Source organism: Vidua macroura, chromosome 9, assembly GCF_024509145.1.
Source record: "Vidua macroura isolate BioBank_ID:100142 chromosome 9, ASM2450914v1, whole genome shotgun sequence".
In the NCBI taxonomy this organism is placed as follows: domain Eukaryota; kingdom Metazoa; phylum Chordata; class Aves; order Passeriformes; family Viduidae; genus Vidua; species Vidua macroura.
The window spans coordinates 21,178,785-21,195,550 of NC_071579.1; the positions used below are offsets into that span (position 1 = coordinate 21,178,785).

A 16,766-nucleotide genomic window follows, 5' to 3' on the forward strand; every position below is an offset into this window, starting at 1 on the left:
AAGTGCTTTATAATTTTCATACTCTTCAGTCTTCATTTTTCTTGTTTCTACCTCAAACAAAATTAAACTCTATTTAATATGCAGTATGGTACAGCAATGTGGTTTATACATTTCTAGCAATCAGAATTTTCGAGCCAGAACTTGGTTTTTTTTGAGTTTCTTTGGGTATTTGTTTCTTTAAAAATGCATCTGTTATTTATTTTCTCTTAAAAACTAGCTGGAAGGAAAGGAATTCATTAGATTTCAGTCACTTATCAGCATATCCAATGGACACTGCAGATAAAGCTTATACAATTATCATTCTGCTGTACATAAAAGTTAAAGTTAGATACTTTTTCAGAGTGTCATGGGAAACAACTCAGCATTATTGTGTTCAGGGAGATGAATTGATCAAATGCAGCAACTTTCTCCCAAGTAAATTATGTCTACATTGCTATTTATATTACTTAACATGTAAATATAGGATGATGATGATGATGATGATGATGATGATTATGCTCTGAATCGTTTTAATGTTTATCATCTGAATGTCTGTAAGTAGAACTGTGGTAACTATATCTTGTGGTAAATGTGCAAGAGCTTTTGAAACAAAAGGGTGATTCACTGGAGAAAGTTTACATGGAGAAAATTTGTCTTCAGGTAGTAGATCAGGACACAATTTTTTATTTCAATTTTTGTAATGCTGTTTTGACTCCTGTATTTTGCTGTTTAGTAGGTGTTCTGTATTTTGTTGTGTGTTCTGAAAGGCCAAGTGCAGATGATCTTCAGTGTGCTTCGTGTGAAGGGCTGAAGCACTGTTGGTAGTTCAGTGTAAATGTAGTAAATGTTCACAGCACAGTCACTGTGAATATGGGGCACAAGGCATAGATGATCGTTTAATCTAGTGTGACTGGATTTTTGATATTAAAATTGCATTGTTTATGTAGTAAAATTTTGTTCAGTATTGGATATGAATAAATAATTTTAATCAGAAATTTTTGAATTCAAGGATGGGTTAGACAAACTGATTTCAGAGTAATGCTCAAATATTTGCAGCTTCAGCCATCAGTCCAAAGTGGACACTTTCCCAGTAGATAGAAAGAAAATTACATATGGGGAAAATGGACTGTTGTCTTTTGACTCTCTTAGGGTGATTTTGGATCTGTATGAAATATGACTTCATCTGATGTTAGTACACAGATTCATTAGTAATGTGGTTTGATGTAGGGGATCATATTTATTATAAATACTATAAAAATAACAGTAGTTTTTTCTATTCTTAAACACAGATCTAAATTATCCTTGGAAATTTCAGGCGTGTGCCCTGGCGTTAGCTTTTAAACATACACAGTCCTGAAGAAATGGGTGTTGTTGTTCAGATTGGCAGCCTGTTTGTGAGACCTTGTTGGGGAGCTTTTGAAATTGCAAGTAGGACTTGCTAGCTTGCAGCTAACTCGTTGCCTGAATGCAGAATTCCAAAAGAACTGGTTTTTGTTTTTATTCTGTCTTATATTTCTACTTACCCAAAGGGAAGCATGTTACTGGAGGGAGGGAGTGTTAGCCTTATCTTTTCTTAATTAAAATTTTTTTTGATAGAACTGGAAAACTACATGCCATCCTTTTTTGTTGTTTACATTTATAAGAAAATAAGTCTGGTATATTGATGGTTCTGCATGGTAATAGGATCCTTCTAAAAAACTTAAGTCAATATTTTGACAAACGAGTGCAGTTGTCATTTATCCAGAATTTCATGCTTCAAGAGTAAATCAAGTGCAGTGCACTATATCCTCTCTCCAGTTTCAAAAATAGTAAAGTTCATTAGGGGATACTCTTAATTCATGTGTAACAGTTTTTGAATAGTGTCTTAATTATACCCTTGTTTAATCATTTGGTGCTTACTTTCTGAAGTATTAAACTAAAAAAAAAAAAAAACCCAACCAAACTCTGCCAGTGTATCTGAAATGTATTCCCTGATGGGTCAGGTGCAAAGAATCCAGGGCTCCCATGCTATTAATAGAGGTTCAGCTAGAGCTAAAGGATATTCACTTTGCTTGTGGTAGTTCTGGCTAAGCCAAGTGTTCTGGTGTTCTGCATGTCATATCTTCACATGGTACAGTTCTGTTTTTCTGCCCTTCATCAGTTTGGGGTTATTATGGGTGATTGTTTCTCTGGCTTATGTTTCTGTTCTCTTTTAAAAGCCAGTTCAAACATCAGCATCTTGGCTAGGCTGAGGAGGCAGATTTCTCCAGGAAGGCATTAGTATAAATCTTCGGATGTTCCATGGCAGAAAAAAAAATACATTCCTGTGTGTCATAGAAGCTATTTTATATGGCTGTAAATTTATATTATTTCTTGTTACATTACATAGCTTGGTGACATACGTATTCATACAGTTGGTTTTCACTCTCCAAGAAATTATTGTGACATTGATAAAATATGAATATGCCAAAACCTTTAAGAGCTGTTGATAAGACTTGCTATAAGAAAAAAAAAACCTAAATGTAAATTGTTGTATTTCTGTATGAATTTTGTTGCTTTTTGAATATTAACATGTTTAAGCAATATTCATATATTAATATTTCTGGAAAAACTAGATGATGTAATAGGAAAATAACTATCACAGATTATGGAATATTATTATTCAGAGAGAAGGCTGAAATGATGGATGTTCCCACAACGTCTTTATTAAAATAGATCTGTCCTACAAAGACAGAGATGAGATCTCTAAGCAGAAATTTTATCACAACATAGACATTTTTGTAGATAATAACAGACTGATGTGGGGGTTGTATAGTTGTGAAGTGTTGTTAATGTTGTCTGTTGCTACACACATAATTGGAATTTTTGTGTATTGTAACTGCTCTCAGAAAAGTATGGTTTAGTGTATATTGGAGAATTTTCCTTCTGTGTTCTAGCTCAGAAATGTTTGCGTTTTCTCCTGAGATACTTTCATCAAGTCTGAACTTCCTGATTTAAAACTTTCTACACTGCTGAATTTTATATGCTGTGTTTAGTATTTTGCATATGTCTTTCCTCAGGCATTTCTCATATCTCTTTGCTGTATCTTTTTATGCTGTAATTCTATCTCATACTGCAGCAGCTTACTTTAATTTTCTGTCTGGTGCAGCATTTTATTCTCAGTACTTTCTGCCTTTGCCCAGTGTTTCATTTTGAGCCCTTTTTTGGTTTTGTTTTTTTCTTCCTTCTCTCTATTTCCTTTGGAGATTTGTAATATTTGGCAGGTATTAGCTTGCACAGAGGCACAATCTGTGTTTGACTCTTAGTCCTGGGTTCTAGATGAAAATGAACTTGAGGAATTGAGGTGTTACGTGCATATAATGCATTACAGAATGTATTTCTAGAACTCTATAAACTGCAATTGGCCTTACAGTAACCACTTAGACCTGGAGCAAGATCCCTGAAATAGAAGCCTCAGGCACGAGCAGTTCCCTACAGACATGCAATTGTAACAGTTAGGACCTCCTTCAGTAGATAGGTATTTTCATGTATCGTTATGACTTGATAATACTTAAAATTACAATAGCTGCACTGGCATTTAAAGTGAAGACAGATCAAATGATGATTTTAATACATCTCTTAAAACCCAGTCTTGTGGATTCTTACCTACAATGGGTTGTATTGTTGCAGAGATCTTGGAAACACAGACAACCGTACAAGATCATGCAACAATCAGATTGACATATACTTAACAACTGATGATAATACTGTTTATGTCTTTGGATCCACCTTTAATATTATATGAATGTGAGAAAGAAAAGCATTTTTAGCATTTTCTGTGGCATAGGTTCTGTATTTTACTCAGTCACAAATTTCCTGCCTACAGAGTCAAATTAAAGCAGTTCTGTATAAATGTTCATCTTACTGCACTGGAATAGTTAGAATAGGATTTGATGCACCTTGCCATACCAGTTATTTGAGAATTGCCTTAAACACAGACTTCTTAAAGTGTAACTGTAATGTCCTCTTTCTAAATTGCTAATATTCTAACTTTACCTGCACCATGTTTTTTTCCTTAACTGGAAAATATAAAAATATCCCTGTCTGTCTTCGAATATATTGGCAAATAATAATAGATCAGTTTTATAAATAAAGTCTGTATATTCAGGCTTTATGTGCTTCCAAATGAAAGTAAAATTGATCACACAGTAGGGATTTATTTCAATGTACAGATATGTCTTAACATTCCTTTGTAATTGTGTCATGTAGCTATGAGTAGCTAATAATTAATTTTCCTGAGATGGCAGTTTTAGTCTGTGAGAACTTTGTTTCTGACTTTGTTTCATCTTAAGGCATAAAGGGAATTGGTGTAAATCAAATTACTTTTAACAGTAGCAGTTTTAATCCATACCACTGAGTAATTTGTACAATATATCACTAATATAAAATAATTGATGAAGTGTACAATTTTAGTGAAGAAAAAGAGAAGTTGATAATTTTAGAAAACCAAGTGTAAATGCCATATGTATTAGATTACAGTGTGATTTAATTCATTCTATGTTCCACAAAACTGGTGTGGCATACAGTGATATTTTTCTTAAATTACCTATTAATGTAAAACTAAAACATGAAAAGTCAGTGTTTTTACAGAGAGTAGTTTCTATTGTCTGGTAGATGGGTCTGTGTTCTAAATAACCAAAACCAAGATTGGCTTTAAGTAAAACTATGTAGATGTTGGATGTGGCAGGTAGTTGATCCACAAAATAGAAATACAGTGGAAATCAATTAGAAACTTGTAATATGATTTTCTGGTCAACTTCAGTTTGCTTTTGCAGGTAATTATGTTATTAAAATCTGACAGTATAACAGGCACACAACCACATTTATTTATTAAATCCTTGTATTTTACTACAGCTTAAAACATGAAGTATTTTGAGAAGTTTTTACTGACAGCATTACTGTTTTATCATGTTCTATAAAATAATTTCTGTCTATACATTCTTGTCAAAGGAAAAGTTATGTGACAAAATTTTTGCAGGACTAAAGATTAAGGTTTGGTTAAGAATATTGTAATCACAGAATCATATTTTTTAATTACATAAACTATTCAGTAAAGACTAGAGCTCTTACTTTGATGATGCCTTGGGCATGTGCTGCATCAGCTTTTTGCTCCCTAGGATTGGGCACACTCTGGGAGCCATTAAATGTCAGGTACATTTGTCACATTCATTTTTCTTGCCTGAACAGAGGCATCTTGCTGTCAGCCGCTGCATCGTCCCAGTGAGCAGCACTGGCAAACACAGTGCAGTCCTCACTTAAATAGTGCATCCTGTGGAAAGTAAAGCTTGATTTCTTTTGGATTTGTGTCATTTACCCGTTTAATTCCTTCCTGATTTGCCTGCTTTTCTTTTTCTGCCTACATCTATGTAGGCACTTCCAGGAGTTCTCTGTAGCAGCAGTCCACTCCTGGAAGAGAATGTGAACTCCCCAGTGCAGAGATGCTTCCTTGTTGGCTGCCTCGATGTGGTACCTCTGGATGTGTGGGGTGATGGATTGATGGAGGAATGTGACAAGTAACAGTTGAATTCTGCTTGCCTGTCTCTTGTAGTGACAGTAGTTATGTCTCACCTCCTTTCCAAGCTGCCAGCTTTTGGAGAATACACAAGAATTCAGTTAGCCGTTCCAATTTCTTTGGTCACTATGGACCAAAAATCATGGAGTGGAAATATACACAAATATAAAAAAATCCAACCACAAGCAACAAGAAACCTATTATTCCAATACAAGAAAATTTAGAAAATTGTTTCTCTGCTTGTTCATTTGGAATTGCTTACCATTTCTAAGGATGCTCATTAGTAAATCCATCTAAACTGGAAAATTAAGGATCAATAAATAATAAAAATGGTTTTGAGGTGTAGGAAATACCACTTGGAAACAAATATCAAATGCCATAGGAATCACAGTCCTGATTAAAAAAAAAAAAAAAACCAAAAAAAAACCCAAGAAAGCCAAGAAAAGATGGGGCAGTAATGTATTGACCCAGCACTGCTGTGTGGAGAGTGAGGCTCTGGCTGTGGTTTTGGCTGCTGACACAAGGACACTTAAAAGCAGAAGCAGTAAACTGTGGTTATACCAGTTATGTCAGTGTAAAGTTGTGTGGTGGAACAAGGAATAAATTAATGCTACCATAGTTGCCTACTTGGTGGGGATCACTAAAATATTAATAAGCATAATGATGCCACCAGGAAGACAAGAAAAATGTGACTGCCATTTGCTTTGAGAGTGGATTATCTTTATCAGTTTTAACTAAACCAGCTTGAAATTACTTCATGACTGATTTTAAGTTTTTGGTCTGGTCTTTCATGAAGTTTTAAAAGCATCTCCAGCATGAACTTCAAAACTGACCAGCAGTATCTTAAAAAAAATAGCACAAGTACTACGTATCGTACTAGCTGCTGTCAGTCAGCAGTGAGTCCTAATCAATGCAGTTGTTCCTTTGGCACAACAATACATACATTTGAGAGTTAGAAAGGTCTTGCTTTTTGGTTTCCTTAAGACTTTGTTCTTGGTAGGAATAGCCAGCTGTTTTTTCATTTTTTGTTATTGCACATCTTTATTTTGTTTTGGGTAGCTCAAAGTAAAAATATTGCTGCTGTTTTGTATAGCAATCTTAGAAAGTTTTGTGCTTCCTAAGCCCAGGACCAGCTGTATTTGTCCACGGTTTATTATAGTGAGCACTAATAAAACTACATATTTTACTAATTTTCTTCCTTATTTCCAACTTTCCTTCCACTTGTTTAGCCAAAACATATTGATGAATAATGTTTTGTATTGCTGTTAGAAATTCAGCCACTCATGATTGTAGATCATATTCTTGTAATTTGGTTCTAATATTCAGGTATCTCTGTAACAGATACTTGAGGGGAATATGTTAATTTGTTTGTATAGCAAGAATATACATCTGAATAATTGAGTGTGTGTTGTGTCATTTTGGGTGAAAACCTGCAGAAACTAATTTAGAGTGAGTTGAAGGAGTTCAATAATCGGTGTTGTCAGCTTTCTCTGCTTGTCTTACCAGAGGATTTCTGTGCAGTTGGGTCAGTTTCCAAGGAACATGAGTCGCTCTTACTTTGTCTCTGGAATAAAGCTCCTTCTAATTGTTTGCTTTCCCCAGCATCTTTCTAGGGAAGAATATCCAAGTGGGCATGCTGGAGGAATCTGTCTGATATTTTCCCTCAGTAAAGGAATTGAGAGCATTCTCATTAGAGATGGTGAGAGGGAAGGAGAAAAAGTTTGGGATGTGCTATCAGTCTGTGCCATTTGTGAAGAAAACTATTTCGGTCATTATCCTATGTCAGTTCAAGCCTGGAAAATAGAGGAATGACAGGGACCTGTATCTTCTTCCCTGCTGAATGTCACTGTCCTGCAGGCAGATGGTTTAGAGTGCCATCAATATAAAAAAGCTATATTAAACTCTGTTAACTGGGAGAGGACTGATTGGTGCTGTTTTGTTGACAAGACTGAAACAAGTTCTGTGTTTGTTTAGAGGCACAGAGACCTAATAATTGCTACTAAAAATTCTGAAAAGTTGCTGGAAATGTGGGTATTTGATAAGGGTGCTTTTGTACAGCTAATATTAAATCTTGCTGAGTGTGTTGGACAGCTCTTGATGAGAATGAGGCCTCTAGAAATAAGAGTGGGTGTTCTGTTTCTGGGGAACAGTTAAGAATTTAACAAAGAAGGCGACATCACAAGTTGATAACCAGTAAAATACTATTCAGATGGTTGAAACTCAAAATCTGAAGCTGTTGAAAGAAAGGTAAAATTTGAGTGGAAAATGGTTCTTTTGCATCTAGGTAAATAACTGCAGTATGATTTGCTTTTTTGCCTTAGGATTTGTTGGCATTTTTTAAATGTCGTTTAAAATTTGCTTTTTGGGTTAATTCTGTTTTGTTTTAAATAGGTGTGAGGCTGACATTCAGGAATAGTGCTTTGTGTTCCATTCTTTTGAGAGTGGCTCAGTAGACTTGAAGAAGCCATATAATGTGTACTTCAGTTGTTTAATGTGTAACACAGAGATGCAGTTTAATTATTTACTTACCTTTAAAATACTTTAGGATGTCTGAAGCGTGAATATTAAATATGCATGGTGAAAGTACAGTAATTGAGAGTATGTGTAAAGAGGTTAAGCCAGAGTAGAAAGCGGTTCACTAAGGAGTTGCAGGAAAGCCTGTAAGTAGATTACCTTGGTCATAGTTTCTAAGCATTAGGTAGTTAAAAATCCACCATATGCTGCTTCCTCCAGGCATAGGTGCTTTTACAAGCCCTGACAGGGGTTGATATATGTATGCTCTTATTGATTATACCCTTAAACTCTTTTCTGTTTCTGAAGGGAGATCAAAGAAGGCCATTCTGCATCAGTCTCTTGTGCTTTCTCATTGCTGTTGTGTGCTCTACACGTCCAGCATTGAATCTCAGACTCTTCCAGAGTGCAGTTAGAGATTTTTTAAAATCTTAGTTTTGCATCAGAATAATTTGCAAGAAACTCTGCAGTATCAAAATTACTGTATTGTCATTACTGTGTTGTGACACTGGCAAAGATTTCTGGCCAAGCTTAGGAGCTGGGAGCATTTTCTGTTATTTCTGAACTCAAACAAACTAAGGCCAAACAAAAAAACCACACTTCTTTGAAATGACAGGGTTGTGTTTGATCTGATTCACAGGTTTCTCCAGGGAGCCAATTTCTTTAACAACAGCTTGTTGGGTAGAAATTCTAAGTTACCCTTTTCCTACATAATTTACAGTCTTTACATTTTAATATCCAATACTTTCTCATCTTAGCATCTAATGAAGGATGCTAATTTTTTTTTTAATTGCTGTTAGTAGACCAAAGTCCAGAGTAGTAAATGACCTGGGTTGAGCAGGTTGTAATCTGTACTTTGCTGGAGTGCCAGCAGATGGCAATGAAACAAAGACTTGCTCAAATCCTCCTGATGACTAATAACCAGTTTTGTGTCAGAGCTCTTGGAAATACAAAATAACAAGGTTTATATATATATATATATATATATATATATATATATGTTAGTTGTGTTTTATTATGAGATGTGTACACCCTCATGTAAAACACATCCTACCTGCACAAGAACAGTGAGTACTTCTAAATCATGGTACACATTTTTAGTGTCGGAGCCCTTCAGAAATGATGGTAGTGTACATTTTAACATACTGTGAACTGTATAACTGGAGAAGTGCAGTTAGTTTTGGGAATGGAAATTGATGACCACCAGCTGCACAGCATTTTAGAAGTCAAGAGGATAAATCACTTTTTAATTAGGTATCAAAGTACATATCTTTGCAAGGTACTGAGTGATGTATGGCAAGTACATGCCAAAGTAATTTCAAGTGACTTTAGGTACTGATTTTGAGTTGGTTTTTTTTTTTCTTATTGGTGTGAATGTTATCAACAGCCCCTTTATTTCCCCAGCTAATTTGATTTATCTGCCTAAAAGTTAAAATCTTTGTTTTGTACTATCAGTTGCTCACATCAGTCATTCAGCTAAGGATGTTCTTATCTTCAAGGGAGAGGAAACCTGCAGAAACCATGGAGGGACTCTGTGACTGACAGGCTCTTACTGTAAAAATGAATTATTTATTTTAAAATTCTGAAAGATGTGGCCCCTTTTATAGGTCAGTGCCAAGTTATTTAGTATTAAAAAAAGGGTTGAGAAATAGGGAGTTGTTAAGGCAGATTGATTCTGTATTCATTAGTGTTTTCTAAAGGTTGCTGTTAGGTCCTGACACAGAGAAACTAAAATCTGTGATGTGACTCTGAGTACTCTGATTTGGAAATGTAAATGCTGTTAGAAGGAAAATAATGGAGGGGAGAGGCATTTTGAAAGTAGATCTCAGCAAACTGGATCAGAATGGACATCAGTCTCAATAGGCAATAACTGTGCTATTCTCAAGTTTTGTCACAAGCAAGAGAGGAGGCTGCTGTGTCCCTAATCACTGTTAGAACAAGATTCATGGAAATTAATTGTGTAAGAACTAATTGCTTATGGCATGACTTCCAGAAATCTGGCTCTGCTCTGTGATAATTACTTCATGGGGCAGTCCAAAAGAGTGGAATACTTATCACTGCAAAAGAAAAACTGAGTCAGCAGGAATTTCTGCTGATCAGTGTCAAGCTGTAAGAGGCAGCTTTCCTTTTTGAAATGTCGGTCCCTCAAACGCTATGTTAAACAAGGTTTTCCAGCAGAGATTCTGAAGCTGTTTTGTGCTAGGGGGAATGATTCAAGTGTTCATCCAGAAGATTCCTGGCAATTAATATGATGTAAGAACTTGCAAGAGTGTTTCGATACTGGGATTGTGGAAACAGAATTACATTCTCTGGAGTGAAAGTTTTCCTACAAAGGAAACTGCTTTGGGTTTTGTATGTGCTAACAAGATAGTATTTAGCACTGAGGAAAGTGTAACTTCACTCAGTGGAAGGGACCTGTCTGTGAGTTTACTCAAGAGTGTTTGGTTTTGGCAAAGGATGTAGGATAATTTTCCTTGGTAATTCCTGACAGGTGTTTCAGAAAAATGATGCAGCTGTAGGTGGATGATGTAGAGGTGGTTGCTCTTTGAGCATCTCATTGAAGAGTGGAGCTGGTTTTGCAGCAGATTCATGAGCTACTTTTTCTTTCAATAAAGATTTTTTCAATTTTGGAGAATTTTAACACAACTGCAGGAGGTAGTTTGGATCAGAATTGTGCTTACTTACAAAGAATCTGGAAAGAGAGAGTAGAATTGTTAGCCACTTCTAAAAATATTCCTGGAAATTATTCATTCACGTGATCTCTTGCATAATGCAGCAGGAGCATTATGGTAGCATTTGAGGCTAAGAGGCCAGAATTGACAGAGGCTTCAAGAAAGGGCTCAGTGTGTTTGTTTTTTTATGTAGCTTACTGCTTTTTCAGAGAAATATTTGGCTTTATTACAGTCATACAGGGGGAGAGAGCCTGTACAAACCTGTGGAAATAGTAGTTGTTCAAAACTTAAAAGACATACAGCTCAGAAAACGGTCCTGTGGAAGTTGAAAGGGATGTGCAGTGGTTTGGGGAGAATGCAGTTCTGCAGCAAGTACCAGAATATGGAGTATGCAGGCTATGTATTTAATTAACTAGTATTTTCAGGTTTTGTACTTTTTTCCCCAGGCAGTGAAAGATCCCAAAATCCCTATTTTTGTGTATTTCAGTACTTCCGATACTCACTTGATAAAACTGCAGTCTTATTCTTAGGCTTCAGAATATATTAAAAACTGAATATGGAAGTTGAAGTAAATAGCTCCAAGTTAATCTGTATCTTAGTAAAGGTATGAAAAAGTGCTGGAAAACCTTTTACTCTGAACAATTGGTTCAAAAACCCCTTTTCTCAAATTACAGTGCTACTCTGTAGCCACAGATCAGTATCATGTGACATGTTTTTTGAATGATCCTGACATTCTTGTATTTTTACTTAATTCCACGAAGACCACTTCAGTGAGGCCATGTGAATGTTTTAATGAGGGAAGTAACTGAAGTTGAATATTCTTGGATTTGTGTTATTTTTCCCCAAATGTAAATTCATCTCTTTCCATTCCGACTAAATTATTTAAGGCTACCTCATTAAGATGATTTCTTTCTTCCCTTTACACATGTGAATCATCATTAAATTATCACTTCATTTAAATCTCCAACATTTAGTTGCTTTTTACTTCTATGTATTTACATGTTTTAAATTAAATTATTACTTTTTTTCAATTTCATTTAAAAAATCAATTGCTTAAATACAGTTTGAAGAAATGAAGTAAAATGGCTCAAGAATAAAAAGTTAAATACCTGCCTTTTTCTTAGATGCAAATTTGTGCAGCTGCTGAGCCTCTGTTAACACAAGTTTGGGCACCTGCTGATGGAAACAGGCTTTTTGTTGTCCAGGGTAAATCCTCTCCCCAGGTATCCCTGAGCTCTTCTGTGTTGTTACAGCTGCATCTGTTGGCATCCTGCCTTTTTGATTTCCCTGGAGCCCCCAGGGCTCACACGTGCTGTGGGCAGGCTCTGGGTAAAAGCCTTCACCCACAGCCGCTGGCTCCTGTGTGCCTGGAACAGCTGAGCCGTGCTGCTGGCTCAGGCACTTCTGATGTGTGTCACCACTTTCATCAGTGTTGCTGGAGTTAGTTTTCCACCTGCTGAAGAATAGCCACATTAATTATCTTGCTTTATGCAGAGTTATTTTGATGAGAAGAAACTGGAGTACTTTCCCAATAGTGAAAATACTCAGTACTGTTCAATATTAATGGCCTAGTAAACAAGCATTTTAGGTCTTGGTTCCATGTAAATCTGAATATATGCAGACAAATATGCATACATACTATATGTATGTAGTAATAAGTTCATAACAGAATCTTGTCTTATTGTTTTTAAACAAGCTCAGTATTTTAGTTTCAAACTTCAGAAAGTATAGCTATATTTTGTTTGTAAATGTTGCATTTGAGTGTAAAGAAAATTACTTTTTCTCATGGAGAGGCAGCAGTTTAATGTCCAGGTAGAAATTTAAATATTTGAAGGTGCAAAGCCTGTATTTTGCCTTAAGACTGTTTAGTTCCTTCGACTTAAAGCCTTACCCAATTATTAGTGCAGTCAGTTGAAAAACTTGAATTACCTCAGTAACCTCTGGACCTTTTCTGTAGTACACATGGAATTCATTGTGCCAGGCTTGTCTTTGTTTTAGCAACAAGGAAAAGAAAGAAAATTTACTGAAATACTGTAGTAGTGAACAGCTTTTACCTGATTTTAGTAAGTGTATTTTGTGCTGAACTAAATTACATTTATATAATATCAAATGTCAGAAAACATTGGCATGAAAAAAGTTAATAGATAATAATATGCAAGAACAGGGGCCATGGGTAGCTGTGGAATTTCAGAAACTGAAGTGGGCAACTGTAACTTTAATAAAAGGTATTAAATGTAGTTAACTGTTTTTTAAAGGCTGTGTTAAAATATCTTATGGCTTCCTGAGTCTGAGTTAGCTTTATGCAAACCACTTTGGAATGCACACATTGCTGGGTACAGGGGTGACAGTCCCACCAGTGACGTGCGAAGGTGTCTGTTAAATAGGCACTCCAAATTGTCTGTGACTCTGGGCTGGCACGTTTGAGGGAACACTTGACATTTTCATTCAGCTTCCGTATTCTTAGGGGAATCTGGTTTGAATTTATTTTGCAAATTACTTATTCCTTGATTTGTTGTTACATTTCAAAAATGATTCTCCTATTCTGCTCTAAGATGGGGCTTCTGCAAGATGCTGTGTTTATAAACCATTCCTGTGCAGCGTTTGGATGGTTGAGGGAAATGTTAAAATTCTGTGGTAGCCCCTTGTATTGGGGTAGAAGGAAGCTTGTGTTGAAGTGAAGAGAAATGAGCTCATTTTGTTTGTGGTATATTTAACTTTGTAAGCAAAGGCTGTTGGTTACAGCTGTTGAGAATATGAATGTAGATTGTCCCTGATACCATATTGTTTCAGCTACTGTAGAATTTACAGGTTTAAAGGAAGCCATTGGAGAGTTAAATATATTTTCCCCTATGGGTTATATAAATTCATATAGTCTTAAAATTCATTTATTTTTACTTTAATTCAGTAAAAATGTTCATGACATGATTCAGATAAGCTATGAAATCCGGTAGGTTCTGGTAGATAACCATGGCTAGTGTTTAGGTGGGGGGTGTCACTTTTAAAGGCAATTGCAGTGAGATGTTTTCCTTTGTCTCTGTAGTTATCAGAGACTGTTACAGACGATTGCTGTACTGGAGGCTCAACGTACTCAAGCAGTTCAAGACCTTGAAAGTTTAGGCAGACACCAGAGAGAAGCACTGAAAGATCCTATTGGATTTGTGGAAAGACTCCAGAAGAAGGTATTTCTATGGACTTTTCCTAAGTCTTCCTTGGAATTTTTTTTTTAATAACTAGTAATTCAGCCTCTGTAGAAATTGAAGAATAGATATATATACTTGCATTTTAAATATGAGCTTAAAATCTTTTAACTGCTGAGCAAAAATAGCTCTTTGCTTTTTTACTAGATCTGTAAGACATAGGTCTTCAATGATTTTATCAGATATTCTTCCCTTCCTTTTTTTTGGTATGTAGAAATGTAATTGTTAAATTTCTAATTATAGTGTAGGAATTTTAAGATAACTTGAAGTCTACAGGTGACTGGAAGCATCAGACAAAAAATTCTTATCTAGAATATTGTCTGATAGAGAAGAATCCATTTCTATAAGGGAACATTTTCTTTTCAAGCTCTAAAAATCCCTGTAGTAACAGGAGTACTGAAAAAATGTTTTCAGCTTGAATCCTGTATTGCTGCAGCATCTATCAGTGGCAAACACCATACCTTCTAGAGTGAGAGCAACATGTATTTCAGTGAAGAATGAAGTTAGGTTCTCTTTTCCTAGGTTTGTAGATACCTAGGCCACATGTAAGCCCCTTGGTTTCAGTAGTTGTCTTTCTTTTAAGTTTTGAGATGAGTTAATAGCATGCATGATGTAAGAGTGTTGCAATTGATAGTCATTTTATGGGGACATTCTAATGACAGTTTCGAGTACTCTGGTGTACTTTTGTCCAAAAAGGACCAAAGGAATGATAGTCTTGCAGTTGACCTTTAAATAAAGAGGTGAGCTTTGCAACAGTTTTGTTCTAGGCAGAAGACAGCAAAATGAGTGCAAAATAGGCATGGATTTCTCTGAAGGGAGGAGTTGAGGTATCAGATGATAAAACTCTGAATTTCTCGGGTTCCTGGGTTAAGAAAGGTGCACTTCCTGAGCTAATGGTATGTTTAATAAAGGACACTCAGAAACAGGTTATTGAGGTGTCAAACACCTGATTCCAGCTGTGAAATGCACACTTTAAAGTTTTATGCTAAATAAGCCATCATTGACCGTGCCGCTGCATATTTTATATGCACTGTTGTGTATAATTCTTGAAAGATCTCACCTTCTCTTTAAAAACACTGTGCTGCATGGCACTTCAGAAATTCTGGTTTTCCATTCTTCTGTCAAATAAAAAGCAGCATTGGGTTTTGGAGCATTTCAGTATTGGTAGATTTTAGTTTGGATATAAGGTGATTGCATTAAATATTGCTTTTTACTTTTCATTCTTATTTTTTCAGGTTGATATGGGTCTTCCATTTCCTCAGAGAGTTGTTCAGCTCCCTGAGATTGCCTGGGACCAATACACCACTAGCCTTGGAAACTTTGAGAGAGAATTCAAAAACCGAAAACGTAACAGTAGGAGAGTGAAGCTGATTTTTGACAAAGGTAAAAGAAAGTGGGCATATGTTACAAGAAAGAAATGACCAGTGTGGAAGTTCAACAATTCTTCCTTTGTGTTGTTTACAGTAGGTATCCCTGCAAGACCAAAAAGTCCTTTGGATCCCAAGAAGGATGGAGAGTCTATTTCGTACTCTGTCTTGCCTTTAAGTGATGGTCCAGAAGGTTCCACAAACAGTCGTCCACAGGTAGTTGTTCAAAAGGAAAGAAAAAAAATTACAAAATAGTAATGTTTCATTTTTTTTCCTCTTTTGAGTATGGAATGTGTCTTAACTATTAAATGTTATCAAATTTAACTATTACTTCAAATGTTCATGTTGGTGATGACATGCCATTCCTGTACTCAAATGTTGGAATTAAACTTTGGTCTCGGCAAATTTTGTTTTGAAATCTCATGCTTTGGTTTGGTTTTGGATTAACTTAAGTAGGAAGAGGGTTCAAATCAATTATCCCAGCTATAATTTTTCTAAACATATGTTCCATTTTCTGTCCTGTATTTGAGCAGATGATAAGAGGGCGACTTTGTGATGAGACCAAACCTGAAACTTTTAACCAGCTGTGGACTGTAGAGGAACAGGTAACAGGAAACTCTAATTTTGTAGCTGTGGCAACATACATGAGCATAAAAGCAAATTGTGTGATAATGTTTGTAGGACTTGGGAGATCAGAATCACATGTATTTAGATATTTGATAGCTCATACCTGTACTTAGAAAAGTGTATTTATTCCTTTTTGCTGTTGATTTAGAAAAAACTCGAGCAATTGCTTTTGAAGTATCCACCAGAGGAGGTAGAGTCCCGACGGTGGCAGAAGATTGCAGATGAACTGGGAAATAGAACAGCAAAGCAGGTAACATGTAAAGCACTTTGAGAAGTAATCCCTTATCTTCACTTCTATTTTTTTAATATCAGTAAAGAAAATTCAGTGTATTTTCAGTAATCACTTCGTCTTAAGAATGTAGCAGCAGGGCCTGCATTTCACCAGTAACAATGGACCTCAAATACAGACTGTTAAATGTGCCCCAAAACCCATGGCCAAGTTGCCAAACCTAATTAGATCATTAGGTCTTGACAGCATGAATTTAATTCTATACAGCAAGTGTAGTGCCACCAACTGTGTTCAGACTGAGTTACACTGTAGTGCCCAATTTTCTCCACCTTAGCACTGTAGAATGGGCAGACATGTAAGTATCACAGACAGAAGGACACAGATGGGGAGACACCAAGTATTTCTGCATCTGACTTGTTGGAATTTTTCCCCTAAGATGACAGAATTTCTCCATTTTGACCAGAAGTAAAAAATGCTGATGTTCTGTGTGTACAGTATTTTAATTTCTTTTATTTCATTTCTGTACTTTCAAATAAAAATATAATTAAGTTCTTCAGTATACTTGATTTCCTCATTTCTGATTATATCTATATTTCTTCACATCTGAAAAAATAGACATGCTTATTTCATAAATGGAAACCTACTTTCTGTGTG

The 16,766-nt window shown here is 35.8% G+C and overlaps 1 protein-coding gene across 3 annotated transcripts in view; it reads left to right on the forward strand.

Annotated features, from left to right (window-relative positions):
* Nucleotides 1-16,766, forward strand: part of ZZZ3 (zinc finger ZZ-type containing 3) — a 56,785-nt gene that overhangs the window by 28,035 nt on the left and 11,984 nt on the right. For 2 of the 3 annotated variants that reach the window (XM_053984852.1, XM_053984854.1), the window contains exons 4-8: nucleotides 13,733-13,871; nucleotides 15,125-15,272; nucleotides 15,354-15,472; nucleotides 15,790-15,861; nucleotides 16,032-16,133. In XM_053984852.1, the coding sequence (XP_053840827.1) occupies nucleotides 13,733-13,871; nucleotides 15,125-15,272; nucleotides 15,354-15,472; nucleotides 15,790-15,861; nucleotides 16,032-16,133 (580 nt within the window). The remainder of the gene's footprint in view (nucleotides 1-13,732; nucleotides 13,872-15,124; nucleotides 15,273-15,353; nucleotides 15,473-15,789; nucleotides 15,862-16,031; nucleotides 16,134-16,766) is intronic. The other variant, XM_053984853.1, reaches the window with a different exon arrangement.